This window comes from Sitodiplosis mosellana, unplaced genomic scaffold (assembly GCF_009176505.1).
Source record: "Sitodiplosis mosellana isolate CC-2019 unplaced genomic scaffold, AAFC_SMos_1.0 Smas_scaffold_6166, whole genome shotgun sequence".
In the NCBI taxonomy this organism is placed as follows: domain Eukaryota; kingdom Metazoa; phylum Arthropoda; class Insecta; order Diptera; family Cecidomyiidae; genus Sitodiplosis; species Sitodiplosis mosellana.
Genome location: NW_022601407.1, coordinates 6,737,264 through 6,755,469, shown reverse-complemented (window position 1 = coordinate 6,755,469; position 18,206 = coordinate 6,737,264). Strand labels below are relative to the sequence as shown.

General features: G+C 36.1%; 1 protein-coding gene across 1 annotated transcript; it reads left to right on the top strand.

The window, feature by feature from the left end:
- Positions 1-439: 439 nt before the first annotated feature.
- On the top strand, positions 440-17,057 carry LOC129575211 (whirlin). Its single transcript, XM_055458281.1, has 17 exons — positions 440-488; positions 624-1,366; positions 1,864-1,965; positions 2,116-2,410; positions 2,594-2,725; positions 3,046-3,223; positions 3,357-3,626; positions 4,482-4,835; positions 5,041-5,225; positions 5,497-5,668; positions 5,843-5,953; positions 6,428-6,505; positions 10,699-10,779; positions 14,144-14,227; positions 14,508-14,702; positions 14,901-14,993; positions 15,093-17,057. The coding sequence occupies exons 3-17, from the start codon at positions 1,956-1,958 to the stop codon at positions 15,219-15,221; spliced, it is 2,367 nt and encodes a 788-aa protein (XP_055314256.1). The 5' UTR covers positions 440-488; positions 624-1,366; positions 1,864-1,955; the 3' UTR covers positions 15,222-17,057.
- The last annotated feature ends 1,149 nt before the right edge of the window (positions 17,058-18,206 follow it).

The window sequence follows — 18,206 nt, the reverse complement described above, 5'->3', positions numbered from 1 at the left end:
ATAAGCAGAGACGGCTGAAAATAGAACCCGAAAGCTTACAATCGGAACTGCCGAACAAATAGTAATAAGTTGTGAACATTCTTCTTGACAACATCTGACTATTAAGCAATATTTGCTAGCTGATTTCCTTCCACTCGGTGTGCCGATGGAATTTGTGTGCCATTTGTTTCTATCTCTTGCTCGCTCGCTCATTTCACCCTCTTCGTGTGTTTTCTCCATTCCGTATTTATTCTTTTTCTTCTTCTTCTTCTTCGGTGTGCAGTGCATGCACTTGGGAAATGACTCGAGGTATATATACATACCAATTACATTGAATGTTCTGTGTTGAAGAAGGCACACGGGGCAGGTTAGCCAGAGAGGGTAGTAGTGGTGGTGGTAGCGGTGTATGCAATTCTACATGCTAGATAGCAATCGAACGGCTTATGAAGTCGAAAACGTGAGTCTTACACGAGCTTCAATGATATCATGCAAATGGGATACAAATGCGAGTAAACAACAAATGCTCCGTATTTATTCGATTACAACGAAATACACACACATATATATATGCGATTGCATATCGGAATTTAGAGTCGAGAATGGAACGTTGTATGTTTCAATCAAGTATTGAACGTATTTTGTAGGTTTTTGTGCGAAAACAACAATGCTGCCTGTGATCGTGAAAATGCTAAAGTGTATGACTTTGAGTGGAGAATCATGTTGAATGCAGTGAAAAACAGAGAAGAAAGAATAAGAAAAAAAGAACAGCCATATATACACAGCAACACCAACAACAACAACATCAGCAAGAGCAAGAACAAGAACAGCAGCACCGAATATGTACGACGGAATTTCCATTCAAAAAGAATCAATAAAATGTTAACATGCTGAAGCGTTACACTAAGAATGTAACTTAAAACGATATGCAAGTGTATCGAATGTGCAATAGATAGAAAAGAAAAGAAGCGAAGCGCAATAAAAAACAAGAGAACAGAGCAACTGTGGATTATTTACGAGAGAGAGAAAAATAGGCAAGGATTGAAGCAAGAACAGAAAGAGAGAAAAAAACGCAATCGAATTCGCTGGGAAAAGTTTGCCGATCAATTCGGGAAGAGCAATCGAGAAGAAAAAAGCAACAACAACCACAAAAAGAACTACGAAAAAAATAGCGACGACGTCGACTACGTCGAAGAAGAGCAACAAGCACAATAATTGACCTCACATGCACTCCTTTTCGATGTGTATCAAACCATGAATCGATTGCGTTGAAGACGAAGAAAGTGTGACGACGAAGAGAAAACCAGCACGAATGCCTCCATTCCCCTTGCATCGGTTATGACTAGCCTAGAAGTGGTGCAATGATGTTGTATGCTTCTACACATTAAGGGTATGTATCTTACTCTTTCTCCCTCTCACTCGCAACATCATGCCATAAATTCAAGCAAAACATGACTACTTAACGCTGCCAAATTGTTCAATAGAGCTGAGACTGCACTGCTGCCTGTGTGTGTGTGTGTGTGTGTGTTAGTGCGTGTGTGTATCTATCCAGCACTTTCTCCAGCTCTCAATACATTCTGTTCGGCTTTTGGCACTAAAAAAACAGCAACACATTTCCAATTGGCATACAACAATTTGTAGCATCGCTAAATGGTCATGTAGCCGTGCAGTTTTTTTTTTCATTTCTAGGATTACCAAAAATAGCCCATGTGATTGATGCCATTTTCTAAAAATAGGCAATTGATCGGCCCAAAAGTCCTTGAAATTGTTATTCATGAATATTTTATCGTCATCCATATGCTTACACTTTTCCATTTCTTTCTCACTCATTCTTTTATTTATTCTCCCTCTCTCTCTCTTTCTCTCTATTTCTGTCTTTATCCACAGTTAATTGACTGAAACCAATCGAACTGAACTGAACATAACAATTCATTCTATTGCAACGGTTACGACTGTGCATCAAACGATCTCATAAAGCAATGCAAAGCGGTAAGTGTGCGTGTGCATGTGCATGTGTATGTGCGTATTAATTAAAACGGCATGATTGATTGAAATTGATGTACAAATGCTAAATAATTTATTGTTTGTTTCGTTCGTTGGTTCATTGTTCTCGTCGATATATCTATATATCGATATTAGGTAATGATTACGCCGAATTATGTGATCTAGGACCATCAAGATGGTCGTCCTCATCAAGAAACTATCATCAACCACACAGTTCATTACATCATACATCCACATCGGCTAGCACCAGCCACATACGTTCAAATAGTTTTGAAGCTGAAGACATTATCGAACCCTATGGCAATTCATCACGCATTACAAACAGTACGAGCTCATTACGAGCCACTGGACGATATTATTCACCGCCGGGCACATCCTACACAATCATCGAACGTCCTCATTCGCCACACTATTATCCACAACAAAATCCGTAAGTTTGAAATTAAATCGCACCAACACCTCCTACCCCGTCAATGAACACGTATATCATTTCCGGTCGCCGGATCATTTGCATTTCGCTTTCGGGCATTTCCTGAAATTGCTCTCTCCCGCTCTCCCCAATTTCATTGTGTGCAATTTTCAAATTCGATTTTAATTTGCATGTTTGCAACAGACCTAAGGGCGGTTCACTCCCAAATCGTGGAGCTTATTTGGGTTCCTCATCACACATACCGAACGCGAACGCACCGATGCTAGGCACTGGCATCAGCTCATCGTCGGTTAATGTTTCTTCTTCAAGACATGCGTAAGTTGATACAGCCGGATGCAAACAATCCGATTTCGATCGATTTACATCTCATTTTTTGTTTATTTTGTTTTAAATTTCAATAAAGGTGGAAAATAAAGCCCATTTTCTGGGCAAATTTTTCCGATTTTCAATATTTTATCGATTTTTTTCTCTCTACTTTTTGCTCATACTCATGTAATTGCCAATTACTAATTGGAAAACATTAAGCCATTTTAAATATTCATTAGCTTTAATGTGTATTCATTTCAAATGTCCATTAATTGAACTCTATCCGGTTTTTCATTAAAATTGCCATTTTTTTTCTCGCTCGTTTTCAGCAGCAATATCAACAAAAAACGGCCAATTTCACCGGAACAAGTGCTTCGTTTGTTCGGCACGACAACATCCTCATCTTCGGCGCCTAGCAATTACAATTATAGCAATGGTATTGCTCGTGAACGTGGCAGACGAAGCCCGGCGAGTAGTCCACCATCAACTACACACCATGTGAATCGAGTAAATTTTATACAATTTTGTTCTTTTTTATGACCTCGTCAATTTTCGCCAATTATTTTCAATTGAATTTTAATTTGAAGGAAACAAAACGGAATTTTTCACTCAAAATTCTTTTGCCCGTTTTTTTTTTCAGACACTGCGAGAACGTGAACGGGATCGGGACCGAAGTGTGACGAATATCCATGAGTTGTCAACACGAACGGTGACCATGTCGCGTGACCAACAGGATTCGCATGGTTTTGGCATTTGTGTGAAGGGCGGTAAAGATGCTGGCCATGGTGTGTATGTATCACGCATCGAAGAAGGTTCTCTGGCCGAACGGGCTGGTTTAAGACCGGGTGATTCAATTCTCGAAGTAAATGGTACACCATTTACATCGGTTAGCCATGACGAAGCATTAAAGGTACAATAGCCCTTGAATTGATGTTATTTTTTTCTCTGGTCAAAGTCTCTGTTTGTTACCGAAAACTCCAAACATTTTCCAAACCAACCACCATCCTCTCATCGTCCAGTTTGCAGTCGAAGAAATTTTCGTTCAATGTCATAGACAGATAAAAACAACCACCATCCTTTATGCTTAATTGAAAACCACATCGATGTTGCCCATGCCAATTGCATTAGCCATCATATTTAGTTTGACAAAGTCTTAGCGTTTTCTTAGATAAGCCGAAAACAACAAACATATATCAACACACAAACTCCTCTTCCTCCTCCCTCTCCCGCTCATTCACTCGCTCCATTTGAATTGTGTATGGAAATACACAAAGCTGGATTGTTTCAATGTTGTACAACGTCTTTTGGTCATGGCATTAGCAAAACAGTGTGAATAATTTCGTAGAAGTGGTTAAACATTCAGGTTCGACGGTAGAGAGCTATTTCACAATATTTCTTGGCATTTCTCGACCGTGTATTTAATCAAGCCATGCATAAGTTACGATTTGATGTCATGGCCAATTGGGGTTGTGTGTGTGTGCGAAAGAGAGTCAGTCGATCCAGTGCTCGGTTGTGTACGCAATTGCAATTTTCACACAATCCGACTGATTGGTGTTTAGTGGTTTTTTTTGTTGTTATTTCTGTTCAATTCTATCGTTCGTTTAGTACAGCATAAATTATTTTGTATGTGTGTGTGGGTGTATGTTTCGGACGAATGTTTTTGACCATTGATACCATTTCCATTGATGATCGTGCCGTAGTTCAGCTATCACCCTATCAACATCCTTCTTGCTTTCTTTTTTTCGTACGGTTTATTCTCATACAGCGATGTGTACAGATTTTAAAATCATCAAGACAAATAAGTATGACGGTACGGGCACCGCCGATGCTTAATTCAACGGCACCATTGCATGGTTTTGGGCCACCGTTACGCGATGCCTACAATCACCCATCGAGGCAAACGTGTTCGTGGATGGATCGACACGGACGACCCACCTCACCACCAGTCGAATATGGCGGCCGAAAGCACGATCGACGCGATCGCATCCGAAATGTTGAACTGCTCATCGAGCCCGGACAATCGCTCGGTTTGATGATTCGAGGCGGTGTCGAATATGGTTTAGGCATCTTTATTACCGGCGTTGACAAGGATAGCGTTGCCGATCGCGCTGGATTAATGGTACGGTTTTGAATAATATTTTTGGTGTTCGTTTTGAAATTTTCTTTTATTGCATTCAAATCTTGTCGCTTTTTTGCATCTGTTCTAATAGATGTTTTTTTTCATTGAAAATTTTTCGTTTCTTTCATTGTTCGACACTTGTTGCCATACAAATTTTGTATAAATTCTAATGTGTTTCCATTCCATTTGCATCCCATCCGTACAGATTGGCGATCAAATTCTCGAAGTGAATAATCAATCATTCTTGGATGTAACGCACGACGAAGCCGTTAGCCAATTGAAATATCATAAGCGAATGTCACTAATTGTTCGAGATGTCGGCAAAGTACCTCATTCGTGTACTTCCGTTGAGCCTGAACCTTGGGATGCTTACAGTCCAACTGAGCCAAGGTATGTGTTATGATGATTATACTTGTTGCCATTATTTTCTAATCTACCGTTGGTAATGAAGTGATTTTTTAACTTGATTTTTTTTTACCGTTTTGATACAAACGAAAGTAAAAAAAGTTGGAAGTTAACATTCATTTTTGTTCTCTGCTTTCTTTCTCTTTCTCTTTCTTTCTCTCTCTCTCTCACACTCTCACTCTCACTTTGTCATTCACTATCTCGCCTTTGCTGTTCTCTTGACACGACAAAAATGACATAATGTTGGCTGGTGCAGGAACAGAAGAAAATGTCCTATATCTGCTATGGTAGAAGAAAAAGCACGATCTTTATTACCTAGACATAATTTTGCTAGTCTTTCATATTATATAAACGAATATGGTAGTAGAGGGATGACCATTGATGCCTTTGTCTCGGTTTTATTAGAAATGTTAGATACCCCAGAGAAAGTAAGTTGATTTTGTGTACATTTTGACGTTGTGATAAAAACGCCAAATGTTTTTTTTTGCTTCGTTATTCTTACACGTGTGTGTGTTTACTGTTCATACTAAACGTTTACCTCCCTCCCTCCATAAAAAATACTTATGTTTTGTTTTTTCTTTATTGTATTTGTGTTGGTTCAGCATACACTGGTTACCGAAATTAGAGAGTTAGTATTTCCAGAAGATCGTACACGATACGATGAACTTGTGTACAGTAGAGATCCGTACTTGAGTGATCGAGACAGACATAGAGTAAGTGTGAATTTTTTTTCCAATTTGGACGTAAATGTTTTTTTTATCCCATGCTCCATCAACAAATGGTTTGAAACGAAGAAAAAAAAAATTAAAATTTCTAATCAATTTTACTTTTGTTCACATCTATATATAAAAACCAAAAAAAAAACTTATGTTTCTCTTCAACTTTTCTTACGTTGTTTTTTCTTTTTTTCCTCTTCTTTTGCGCTTTCGTTGAACTGCTTTCCTTTTTTGAACAAACAAATATAACAACAACTACAAAAAAACACACATATTCTTCAACACACACAAAAAAAATCAACACATTCACCAATCTTCTTCCGTAAAATGTTATGAAAAAAAACAACAACAACCGCACGAAAAAAAACACGCACACACACACACAATGTGACCTGTGGCTGTGCCTGGCATGCACAACAAAACACACAAACACACTCTCTCTCACACACACATGAAAACAAATGAACGCAGGATTACATGAGTAACGGAACACGTTCGAATCGTGTTAGTGAATCACAGCTAGCGAGAACGGAATATGGCCATGACGCGGTAATTGTCATACAACTTTATTTTTGTGTGTCTCTCTCTCTCTCTTTCTCTCTCTCTCTCTCACTCACTGTCTGTGTCTATTTTCTTTGTAAAAACATTTAAGTTAACCAGAAAATTCACGCTCTTTTTTCTTTTTCTGTTGTGTGGTAACATTTTGGCACTTGTTTTGAAACACAACACGCCAATTAAAAAAACAAATCAAACTTATCGAATTATTCTTTTCTTTTTCTCTCTTCTCTCTCTCTCTCCCGCTCTCTGTCTTCCTTTTGTTGTTTTTTTTTCTCTTGCGACATTGCTATTTCTTCCACCGCCAATTCAATCACGCACTTATCGGCTTATTTTGACCGGCCTCTCATTACAACCTTTCAACCACCTTCCAAAAAAAAAACTTTACCAAACATACCACACCACAAAAACATAACAAAATCTCTGCCAAAATAAACAAAACAAAAACCATATCCAATTGGAAAATTACTCTGACACGAATAAAGGATCAGGTTAGTTTAAAACAAAACCAAACATTTTTTTTAACAATCAAATGTTTTATTTTCCATTTTATTTGGTTTAAACACATCATATTGCAAACGCATTCATATTTGAATCGCTGGATTGTTTTGACACACCAGATCAGATTGTAAACACAAATCAGATTGTAATCAAAGCGATATATATTTATTGTGATTTAAATGAAAATCAACCCGATTTAAAAAAAAAACAAATTAACACACATATCCATTGTATAAATGCGAAACGAATTACGATACGATATAACACATTCGATTTTTGTTTTGATTTTGTATCCATTAGCCCGCAAAGCATTTTTTTTCATTTTGTGTTTTAACGTTGTACGTATTGTTCTCAACTGCATTTTCTTATTCTTGACCTTTATTTGAATTTCGCCATGTTATTTTTGGTTTCGATTCCTTTTATTATAAAATCAATCACGTTTTCCAGTTTTTGTTTATTGTCTCTCTATCTCTCTGAACTGACCCTTGTTTTTAGTCTTTGTAGATTATGTAGTATGGTAGAAAGGTTTTTTTTTCTATCCATTCATTTTTTTCATAGTATTTTCCTATATTGCGCCTCGAACATTTCTTTGTTTGTGTTGATAGAGTAACCAATAAGCTCAGTTTGATTCGTATACATGTTCATTTTCTAGTCTAGATTGAAGATTAAAGTTAATTTGTAGTGAAGAGTTGCATTTTCGGAATTCGATTAAATTATTGAAATGCGACTATTGGTTTTGCATCAAAGTTTTGCCGAAAAAAGCGACCGAAACAACAACAAAACGTAGTGCATATTGAATGAACGATCTTTTTTCTTATATCTCGCACACGATCTGCATGCACTCTCCAACTGAATGACAAAATTTCTCTATATATGTCCTAGATAGAAGTATTGGTTAATGGAAATAAATCGAGATATTGACGAAAGACGGCGAACAAAAACGAGCAACGGACGAAAATTTCTCGATGTTTTAACATTGAAACTCGAGTTGAAGTTCTATCACCAGCAAAAGTTTGCATCATTCACAATTGAACGAACGCAAATTGTGGTTGAATGCATTGGAAAAATGTAGACGGAAAAGTAAACGCTTGCAACACACTTGTGATTAATGGCTTTAAATGATTATCCAAAGTTTATTCTAATAAACTTTTTCGACTGAATTACGATTCCAAATGGAAAACCGTTTTTTTTTTTTTGATTAAATTTAAGATTCAATTTCCGAGAAAACATTTTCACCGGATTTTTCTCGAGACATCTTTCTCTTCATGCACAAAATGGCTCCAATTTGCGAAGCGAACAGAAAAGTCGTCGTTCAAGTTCGAAAGTTAGAAAACTTTTAGTTGCAAATGGTTCGACTCTTCCCCTCATATATATATATATATATGTTAGAACAATATTAAGTATTGATTGAACATTTAGAATAGAATTTTCGTTTCATGTGATATTTGAAAATCAAAATAAAAACGAATATAACAACTGTCTCACGTCAATTAATCCTCTATATATTCCGTATGTCCTAGTTAGCAGGATCTCTTTTTTTTCGTTTCTGTCCATTAAATCAAGCAAACAAATTGTTATGTCATTTAAACGCTTTTAAGCATTGCACACTGCATACTTTATTTTATACTCAATGAACTTTTGACCAAGTAATTGGCTTGCACAGCCGTCCCCCGTCCAATGAAGACGACACAAAACTGCACAATGATTTTTTTTCTTCGAAAATTCTTTTGTTAAAAACTGCCCAAATTTGTATTGAACTAATCAGTTGAATTTGTTTTGAAACAAAAAAAAAGTCTATCCATTTTTATTCGTTGCGAATGTCAGCCGTGTATGTATCTGTCTACCGCAGATTACATTCGAAATCGGAGCTTTTTGTAGTCAATTTTTGTTTGTCTTCGCCTCTATCTCTCTATCTCTATCTGTATCACGAAAAGCTTGAATGCCGCGATCAACAGCAATCAAACAACAGCCAGATCACTCACACATAGATCAAAATGAGCTCTAAAAACACGTTGTCATGAGAATGTGATTTGTATGTGTGTGTGTATCGAATTGATCGAGTGCTTCTTTGAAGCCCAAATCGGACAACACACATTTTTTTACAGCTCGTTTAAAAATTTGATTGCACCGATTTTGTTTAGCGTGCAGCTCATAAGTCAATTTTTTGGCTTTTCACTTTGCTTTTGCAACTTCTTTCCTAGAATTAATTGGCACCATGACTTGAATGAACCCCCCCAAAAAAAAAACCAACCACCACAACAACATCAACAACAACACAGAAACAAGCAACAACAACAAACAAAAATATTTGAAGAAAAATGAAACAATTGCGTTTGTGTTCCCAGTTTAAGTTGAATTTTTTTTTCCAAATTCTAAATATTGAATTGCGTGTGTCCGTTAGCATGTGTGTGTATGTTCTAGATTCATTTCACACCACAATTTCTTGTTTTTTTCTCCTTTCTTTCCCGACGAACAAATAATATTTTCACCCCAAAAACAACACAAAAAAAATTGAAAATAAAAATAATACCCAACACCCAACAACAACCACAGGGAAAATGCTGCAATTTTAAATATGCTTGCGTGCACAAAACATGATCCATAAACTGCTTTCGTGTTATGAAGTCGATCTCACTCTCTCTCTCTCACTCACTCACTTTCAATTGTATGTGTGTGTGTGTGTGTGTGTGTGTTTGGAATGAACAACAGAAAAAAGTAAAAAAAAAACCATTTGCTTTGCGCTTAATTCGTCTAATGCACATTAAAATGCTAAATCATTTCGACCGGCAGAAATGCATGGCATTTGGCTCTCAATGAAAATCTCGATGTGAAACAACAGGCAAAATTGAATTTTAAAACAAACTTATCCGGTCTATTCAATTATTCAACTCGAATTTTTTTCCGACTTTTTTTCCTCACTCTATTCATTCTTCTGATTCGGTTGGCTTAATTCATTGAAAACAATAACAATTCAGTGCTCTCCATTGAATTTTCACACATGATTTGTCGCGCTCGTTCACACACTCACTCTTAGTTTGACTCTGTCTTCTTTTTTGATCATTTTTTTATTGTGGCCATTTGAACACTTTCTCAATCTGATAAAATCTCATCGATCTTAACGGAAGAAAAAACAATGACCTTCACCAGTACACGCACACGTACACAACACACCTAAACTAAAAAATCCTTTTTTTTTTAATATAAATATCAACATCGTTTCAATTAAACTAATTTATTTTATATGTTTTCAAACATGACATTCTTGTGTTCCACTTTTACAAATTAGTTCTTCGTTCTCAGTTGTTCTTGTTATTTTTTTTTTACATATATATTATTATCGTTTTCCATACACAACAAACACAGAACAAAATCTCTCTATCTCTCTCTCTCTCTCTCTCTCTTTCTATCTATATCTATTTTCCTCTCTCATAACAAAATAGATACGCATTTCAAGAACGTTGGTTCTTAATAAATAAAACCAAACACATTTTCAGTGTGGAAATGATCATTAGATTCGTTTTCATTTCGTTGTTGTTGTTGTTGTTGTGTACCATATGTTTAGTTTTTGAAAACGAATCAGTAAACACCCAAAAAAAAACCATTCGAACTATGAACCAAAAACCAAACAAACAAAAAAAAAATCCGTTTGATCAGTCACGATAGGAACAACTGATATTCCATTTCAGGGGGGCTATCTCGAAGGGATTCGTTCTCATTTAGGTGGTTTAACACAACGTGTCAAATCTTGGTACTGGGGCCGACCGCTTGTAAGTTGCAAATGAAAAAAAACACATACCAAAAAAAAAACACAAAAACAAACAAAAATCAACAAAAAAAATACACTCAAAAACTTTACACATCATCAAATATAGTCACACATCAAGATTATTTTGTTTTTAGACAATTTTACCGAAAATAAAAATAAAATAAAAACAAAACGCACCTTCATCCATACACCGGAAGTCAGAGACACACAGAAGTCCGGCAATGCCCAAAATGGCAAAGCAAAGCCCAAAAACGTTAAAATTTCCTCATCCGCACCACAATTGTGATGACTTCATCGACATTTTCGTTACGTGTTTTTCTTTTGTTTCTGTTTACGTTGTTTTGTTTTTCTCGTCATTTTTCGTTTCAACTTGACACATCAAATCTTCCTTTCCTCTCTCTCTCTCTCTCTCTCTCTCTATCTCTCGAATTTTTTCGTTAAACAAACAAACAGCAACCGTGATCTTCAGACTTTTAAATGATCGAAAAGAAGAAAAAAACTGATTGATTGATAAAATGAGTGCAGTGTGCAATTCTACGTTGAATGAGAACCTTATTTGTGATCCGTTTTCTTGAGAGATTTTGAAACATTGTTCATGACAACCGATCGAAATTTGTGTAAATAAAGACATGAACAAATCTATACACTTGTTTTTTTTTCAAGCATTTAGAGACAGATTTAGTAGCCACAACGCTCTGTTCATTTAACAACAAAATAAAACCGAAAACAAGTAATTTAGAGAGTTTGACACCCCTCCCCCCACCCATGAAGGTCATTGTTTGAATTATTATCGATATTTTTATTATAAAGGGTGTCCCAATAGCAACGCAAAAAAGTAATTATAAAAAAAACAATGAAAATAGTTTCCAATTTTCCAAATCTTTATTGTATGTTGTAGTTTGGTCTTTACCATTTATGTATGAAAAAGAATATCGTGCAAATGTCCACCACGGCTCTTTTCACAGACCTTCAGCCGCTTGCCCAAATTTTCAATTACAGATTCGAGTAATGGCACATTTACGGTGGCTATGACACGTCTGATTTCAATTTTCAGCTCGGCAATGGTGCTTGGTTTGTTGGCATAGACTTTATCCTTGACGTAGCCCCAAAAAAAATAGTCCAATGGCGTTAAATCGCACGAACGAGGCGGCCATTCCACTTCGGCCTTTTGAGAAATGATGCGATTTGGAAAACGTTCTTCGATTACCGCTAATGTTTCAGGTGTTGTGTGTGGTCTGTCGCCGTCTTGTTGAAACCACATGTCGGATAAGTCCATATCTTCAATTTCCGACCAAAAAAAATACTGTAACATCTCACGATATCGCTCGCCATTGATGGAAACGGCTCGACCATCATCATTTTCGAAGAAATACGGCCCGATGATGCCGCCGGCCCGATGATGCTGCCGGCCCATAAACCGCACCAAACAGTGCAACGAGCTGGATGAGCTGACACTTCTTCAGTTTCTCTTGGATTTTCGCTTCCCCGAATCGACAATTTTGGTGATTCACATACCCATTCAAGTGAAAATGAGCCTCATCCGAAAAGATCACTTTCTTCAAAAAATCGGCATCCGCGGCCTCTTTTCCTTTGACCCATTCGACGAAATCTCTTCGTTTTCCGTGGTCCATCGGTTCAAGTTCTTGAGTGAGGACAATCTTATAAGCGTGTAGACCCAAGTCTTTGGTGAGAATACGCCATGTGGTCATCCTAGAGAGGCCAACTTGTTGAGAACGTCGACGAACCGAGGTTCTTGGCTCGTCCTCCACACTTTCACTCACAGCAGCAATATTTTCGTGCGAGCGGGCCGTTCGCATACGGGTTGATGGTTGATCGTCTAACACAGAGCCAGTACGCTCAAATTTCTGCACCAGGCGACTGATGGTGGACACATTTGGTCGATTATTTCGGCCGAAAAATTCACGAATTGCACGAAACGTATTTTGCAAAATAGACCCATTTTCGTAATGGGATTTAACGACTTGAACGCGTTGATCTTTACTTAATCTTGACATGGTTATAAATGGTATAGATGGACGCTTCAAACTGACATTCCAGTTTGACAGATCGGGGCATCCATCATGAAATCCCTATTGAAAAACTTTTTGCGTCCCTATTGGGATACCCTTTACTCTTTGTGCTATGTGTTCTTTTTTCCGTTTAAATGTTGATGATCGAATTTGTTTTTTTTTTCGAAATTTAAAAACACATTCTTTTTTAACTGTGAATATACTCCCCCTGCTAGCATTAGGTTAGTGTCTAAATAATAATAATCAGTCATATATTGCTGACAGATTAGACGAACAATTCTTCATTTCAGTTGGACTGATTTTTTTGTTGTTGTTCAAAATTCGATTATGAGTTCTCAGTGATACCGTCAATTAAATCAGCCAGAGTAGCTTAAAAATAGGTCTCTTTTGTTTTTGGTTGAATCACATTTCTTTCCACTATCCATCAAATGTGTGTGTGTGTTTTGTTTTGTATCATGTCATCTTATTCTTGGGTTTATCCTTAGTTTTTCTTTATGGTAGTGTTAGGTTTTATCCATTCTGTTTGTCATCCGTTCTGTTTTTGTTGTTTTCATTTGCGTTTTTTTCCATTCGTAGATGGGCGTATTTGTGATCCATCTTCATCCCAAGTGGCAACGGCTTGAATCGAACATTGACATCAAAACATGCCATTACACAATGCCGGAATGAAGATGTGATACACACGCGAACCAAACGTTTCTGTGAACGAAAAACTAAGCCAAAAAAACCTTTCAAATAAGAAAAAAAAAAATCTTCATTGAATTGAATTGAATTGATGTTATTCGAAACCCGCGCGCAAATTTTTCTTTTCTCATTACATGTATAATCACTCTGTGTAAATCCACATTTATACGCAATCAGTTCCTGTTTCGAATGTAGCACACCAAACTCATGATTGATTTCATCAAATAAAATTTCGATTTTGTCGCTACAAAAGAGAAAGGAATCAAAATCAATGGAAACGCTTTTTTTTCATCAAAACAAAAGACATTGTCTTTAAATTTGGTCTTTTTGGGAAAAAAATGAAAACTTCTTTTTTTAACAAATGAAAACTTTTCATTGTCTTTCCCGACAATAGAACAGTGCCTTTGTTGCACAAAATGAGCTGATCATCTTCGGTTAATTAATTGAAATTCTCAATTTTGGAAATGAACAACAAAAAATTGAGCATAATCTGATTAAAAACAATCTTAATTTTATTGGTGGATGCAAATCAAGATGTGTGTTGGCATCATGATTCATGAATCATGAGTAAGTCTTCTCTTTCTCTCTTTCTTTTTTTTTCACTCGTCGAACAAAAATAAATGCTCATCGAAATGCCGGCTCGAACAACAGGAACTAGCAACCAAACTGTCGAGAAGCTTTGATATGAAAGAAGAATCGGGAAATCTACTTGGCGGCAACTTGCGCAGGCATCAGGTATTGAAAGCTTTCTTTTCGTCACTTTTTTGTGTGGCTTTTTTGAGTTTCCGAAAGAACGGCTTTTAAGTAAGAGAAAAGGAATGAAGGCAAAAGAATTTAGGAGAAGAAGTCTTCAAGATCTTGAATCAAGAACAAGAAGCGGAAGAGAAAGAAGAAAAAAAAAGAAGTAGTAGAGAAAAGGGGAAAATGATCAATCTTCAGGCATATGTGACCAAATCAACCGTTTTGTTCAACAAAATACGGATAGTAATGCTTTCATGTTCTTTCGATGTTTCAGTCAATGCAGCGTTTGTCGGGTGAACATCCGAATGGATTATCAAACGATCCAAATCACGAACACAATCCACACGTCGTACCTGATCATAGAGGAAATTTACACATTACCGTTAAAAAGACAAAACCAATACTAGGAATTGCGATTGAAGGCGGTGCAAATACGAAACATCCGTTGCCGAGAATCATCAATATCCATGTAAAACCACACATTTAATTACTTTGATCCACTTTTTGAATAAAATAGATTGTTCTAATTAGTTCCACGTTATGTCTTGGTTCCAAGACTTATGGAAATAGAATCTTTTTTTTGAAATTTCTCTTTGAAAATTCATTGAAATTGTGTGTAAAAATTTCTCAAAAAATGAAAACTAATGCATTCGTATCCAATTGACAGGAACATGGAGCTGCATATGAAACTGGTGGCTTAGAAGTTGGTCAACTGATTCTTGAAGTAGATGGTAATAAAGTGGAAGGAATGCATCATCAGGTAGGATCTTCGACCGTTCAATTGCTTCATATTTCAAAGTGATCATTTTTTTTCTTCTTCCTCTCTCTCTCTCTCTCCCTCTCTTTCGCTGTTTGTCAGGACGTTGCACGCCTTATTGCCGAATGCTTTGCCAATCCGGATAAGCCGGACATCACATTTTTAGTGGTTGAAGCGAAAAAATCAAATTTAGAACCTAAACCGACTGCACTGATTTTTCTAGAGGCCTAACATTTGCTTGCCCTGCCGGCTAGCCATCCAGAGGATATTGATCAACAACAGTGTGGTATTGACTTGACCAAACACGCTCGTAAATGAATGCTCGATTGTGGGAAAATTCTCCGATTCAAGTTAACAGAACAAAAAACAACAATTACAACAACCTAATTAGCGGCTATACCCAAACACCACCATTGAAAACAACCATTCCAGCGACGGTGGTCAACGTGTGTGTCACGCAAAAAATGACACTAGCTAAAAAAAAAAAGAACATTTTAAGACGGAACGAATTTTTATCAACATATGCGCTGTACAGAGTGTTATCGCTAGCTTAATGTATTAGGAAGCATACACAAGCCTGAACAAAAAAAAATCATCTCAGTAAATCAATCACACTAAAAAAACAACAACAACAACTATCGTTACGTTTGAAGTTGCCTATTCTGCACGCAAATAGTTTTAAATGGATTTCGAGCAATTTAGTCAGTTTAATCAATGAACATTTCGAAGTGAATGAAGTTGAAAACCAATTTTTTTAGAAAAATTTTAATCAGAAACTTACGAAAAAAAAAACGAGAGAATTCCATACAAAACGAAAATCAATGTGGATATAGATGAAACACTTGAATGTTAAACTACCAAATCAATTCTATTGGTAAAATCAAATTCAAGCCACGATTCAAGAATTACTCCCATACACACAAACAAACACACTCACACATAAAAAAATGAACACAAATCTATGAATATCTATGAAATTGCTATCAATTAGGAAATGCGAAATCAGAGCAATCAATTAAAGAAAAAATTTAACAAAGAAAAAAAAATGATGAAAAAAATGATGAATTAATCGTTATGTTGTTTTCCTATTAGACAAATTTATGAAATGGAAATTTTGCTAGACTATGAAATTTGAAACTGAAGCATCATATTAATTTTTATCGTAGTTACTCTAGTAGGTATTTGTTGCCATTCAAATGTTTTTTTTTCGTCTTTCGTTATTTCTTTTTCTTCGTCTTGTTTCGGATCGATAAGAGATTTACTCGCGTCACTATTTCTAATCACGTCCTATTGTGCTTTGCACGCACACGCAAATAGCATACACAGTTTTCAGAGCTGTGTGACGTTCTCATCGTGAGAACATAATGTCCTAACATTTGACTTAGGCCCAAATCGAACCTATATCACTTCTCCTGCAACGATCAAAATATACACAAGTCAAGAGATTGAGAGAAAAGACAGAGAAAACCTAGGAAAAAACAGTAAGGAATGTAATTTCGCCTTTTTTTCGTTTGAACATTTCTTAGGCATAAATGAATGGTTTGGAGCGAAAATGTAATACAGAAAAGTTTAGCGGAAAAATGTCGATGATGAATGAGCGGAAAAGGGATAGCTATATAGTAAACTGTGTAGTAAACTATAGTGAACTATATAGCCATCCCATTTCATTTGACATTTTTCCGCTCAACTTTTCTGTATTACATTTTCGCTCCTAACCATTCAAATAGTCTACATACATCTTCCAATGAATGTGTGCAGTTTTTCATCAGTTTCTCATTATTTTTCATTTCAAAACGAATTTGCACAGAAAACTCACTCTTTAACTGAACCCGTGAGCATAAAAACGATTTATTAAACAATCGCCGAATAAAACGATACAAGAAAATACTACCGAACAAAACGTACCACAGCGGTGATGTGTAGCACAGCGGAGTTTCGTTTTGAACGGTACCGTCCTGCTGTGTTACGTTTTTAACGTGTGTTTTGTTTGGTAGTTTTTTCTTGTATCGTTTTGTTCGGCGATTGTTTAATAAGTCGTTTTTATGCTCACGGGTTCAACTAATTATCGAATAGATGCTAATTTGAAGAAAAAATATTTCTGTTTCGAAAGGAATTAACATTTTCTTTTTATTTCTTTTACTTTCATTCTGTTCCCCTCCCTTTTCAATCGACAAATATTCCACTTCACAATTCTTTTCAATTTTCTCGCGGATTTTTCATATTTGAAATTTCAAAGCCGCAACCAAATTTCACAAAAGACTTGAAAATAAACAAACAAAAATCATCAACACATTAGCCAAAAAATACCCCATAATTCAGAGCTTAAAATAGGACATAGCTATAGCGGAAGCACTTGACCATGGTTTCGGGTGGAAATGAATGCCAAAAAAAAACAGATCGATTTTCATTTTGACCAGGAAAATCAGTGACAGTCAACAATTTTGACTCAACATTAAATTGGTGAGAGGACGAAAACAAAAAAACGATTCAATCTGGATCGAGATGGATCCCATAAATTGTAAGTGAAATCCAATGTTGGATTTGAATTTCACATTCAAATTTTGAGATCTATGTCTTGTTTTGGTTCCTACAAAATCAAACGCTCTGGCATCGTTTATCACCCGAACCAATTCCCAATGTGAAAAATGTCAATTCCAAAAGAAAAATTGACAATTACCATGAATCATTACCGCATCACACCTTGGTATACTAAAGCATCTTCCCGACGAAACAAACAAACAAACCAAAAAAAAGAGAAGTGTGCGACTGTCATTTTACTCCACAAATAGAAAAACACACACACACACACAGCCAAAATGGAGGAGGCTCCGAATTGTTTTATAATGAGTATATATTTTGAGTTTTTAGGTTTGCGACGGACTTATTAGAGAGTTTATATCAATAGAATGTAGTTGATGATGATTATTAGTGAAGAAGAAAAAAAATCCAAGATGACAAATCGTTTTTTTTTTCTTTTGTTACGAAACAAATTGTAAAAATTGTAAAAATTCATGAATGAAAAAGGAAAAAAAGAAGAAGAAGAAGAAGAAGAAAAAATCGTCAAGATTGACACAACTCGGCACATACAAAGTTTTTGCTTGCAAATTTATCCAAAAACTCACTCACTCACACATACGCGCATAGATATGCGATTTGCATTTATAAAATGGTCGATTTATATTTTTGTAAATGATAATCAATACAGACACACATACC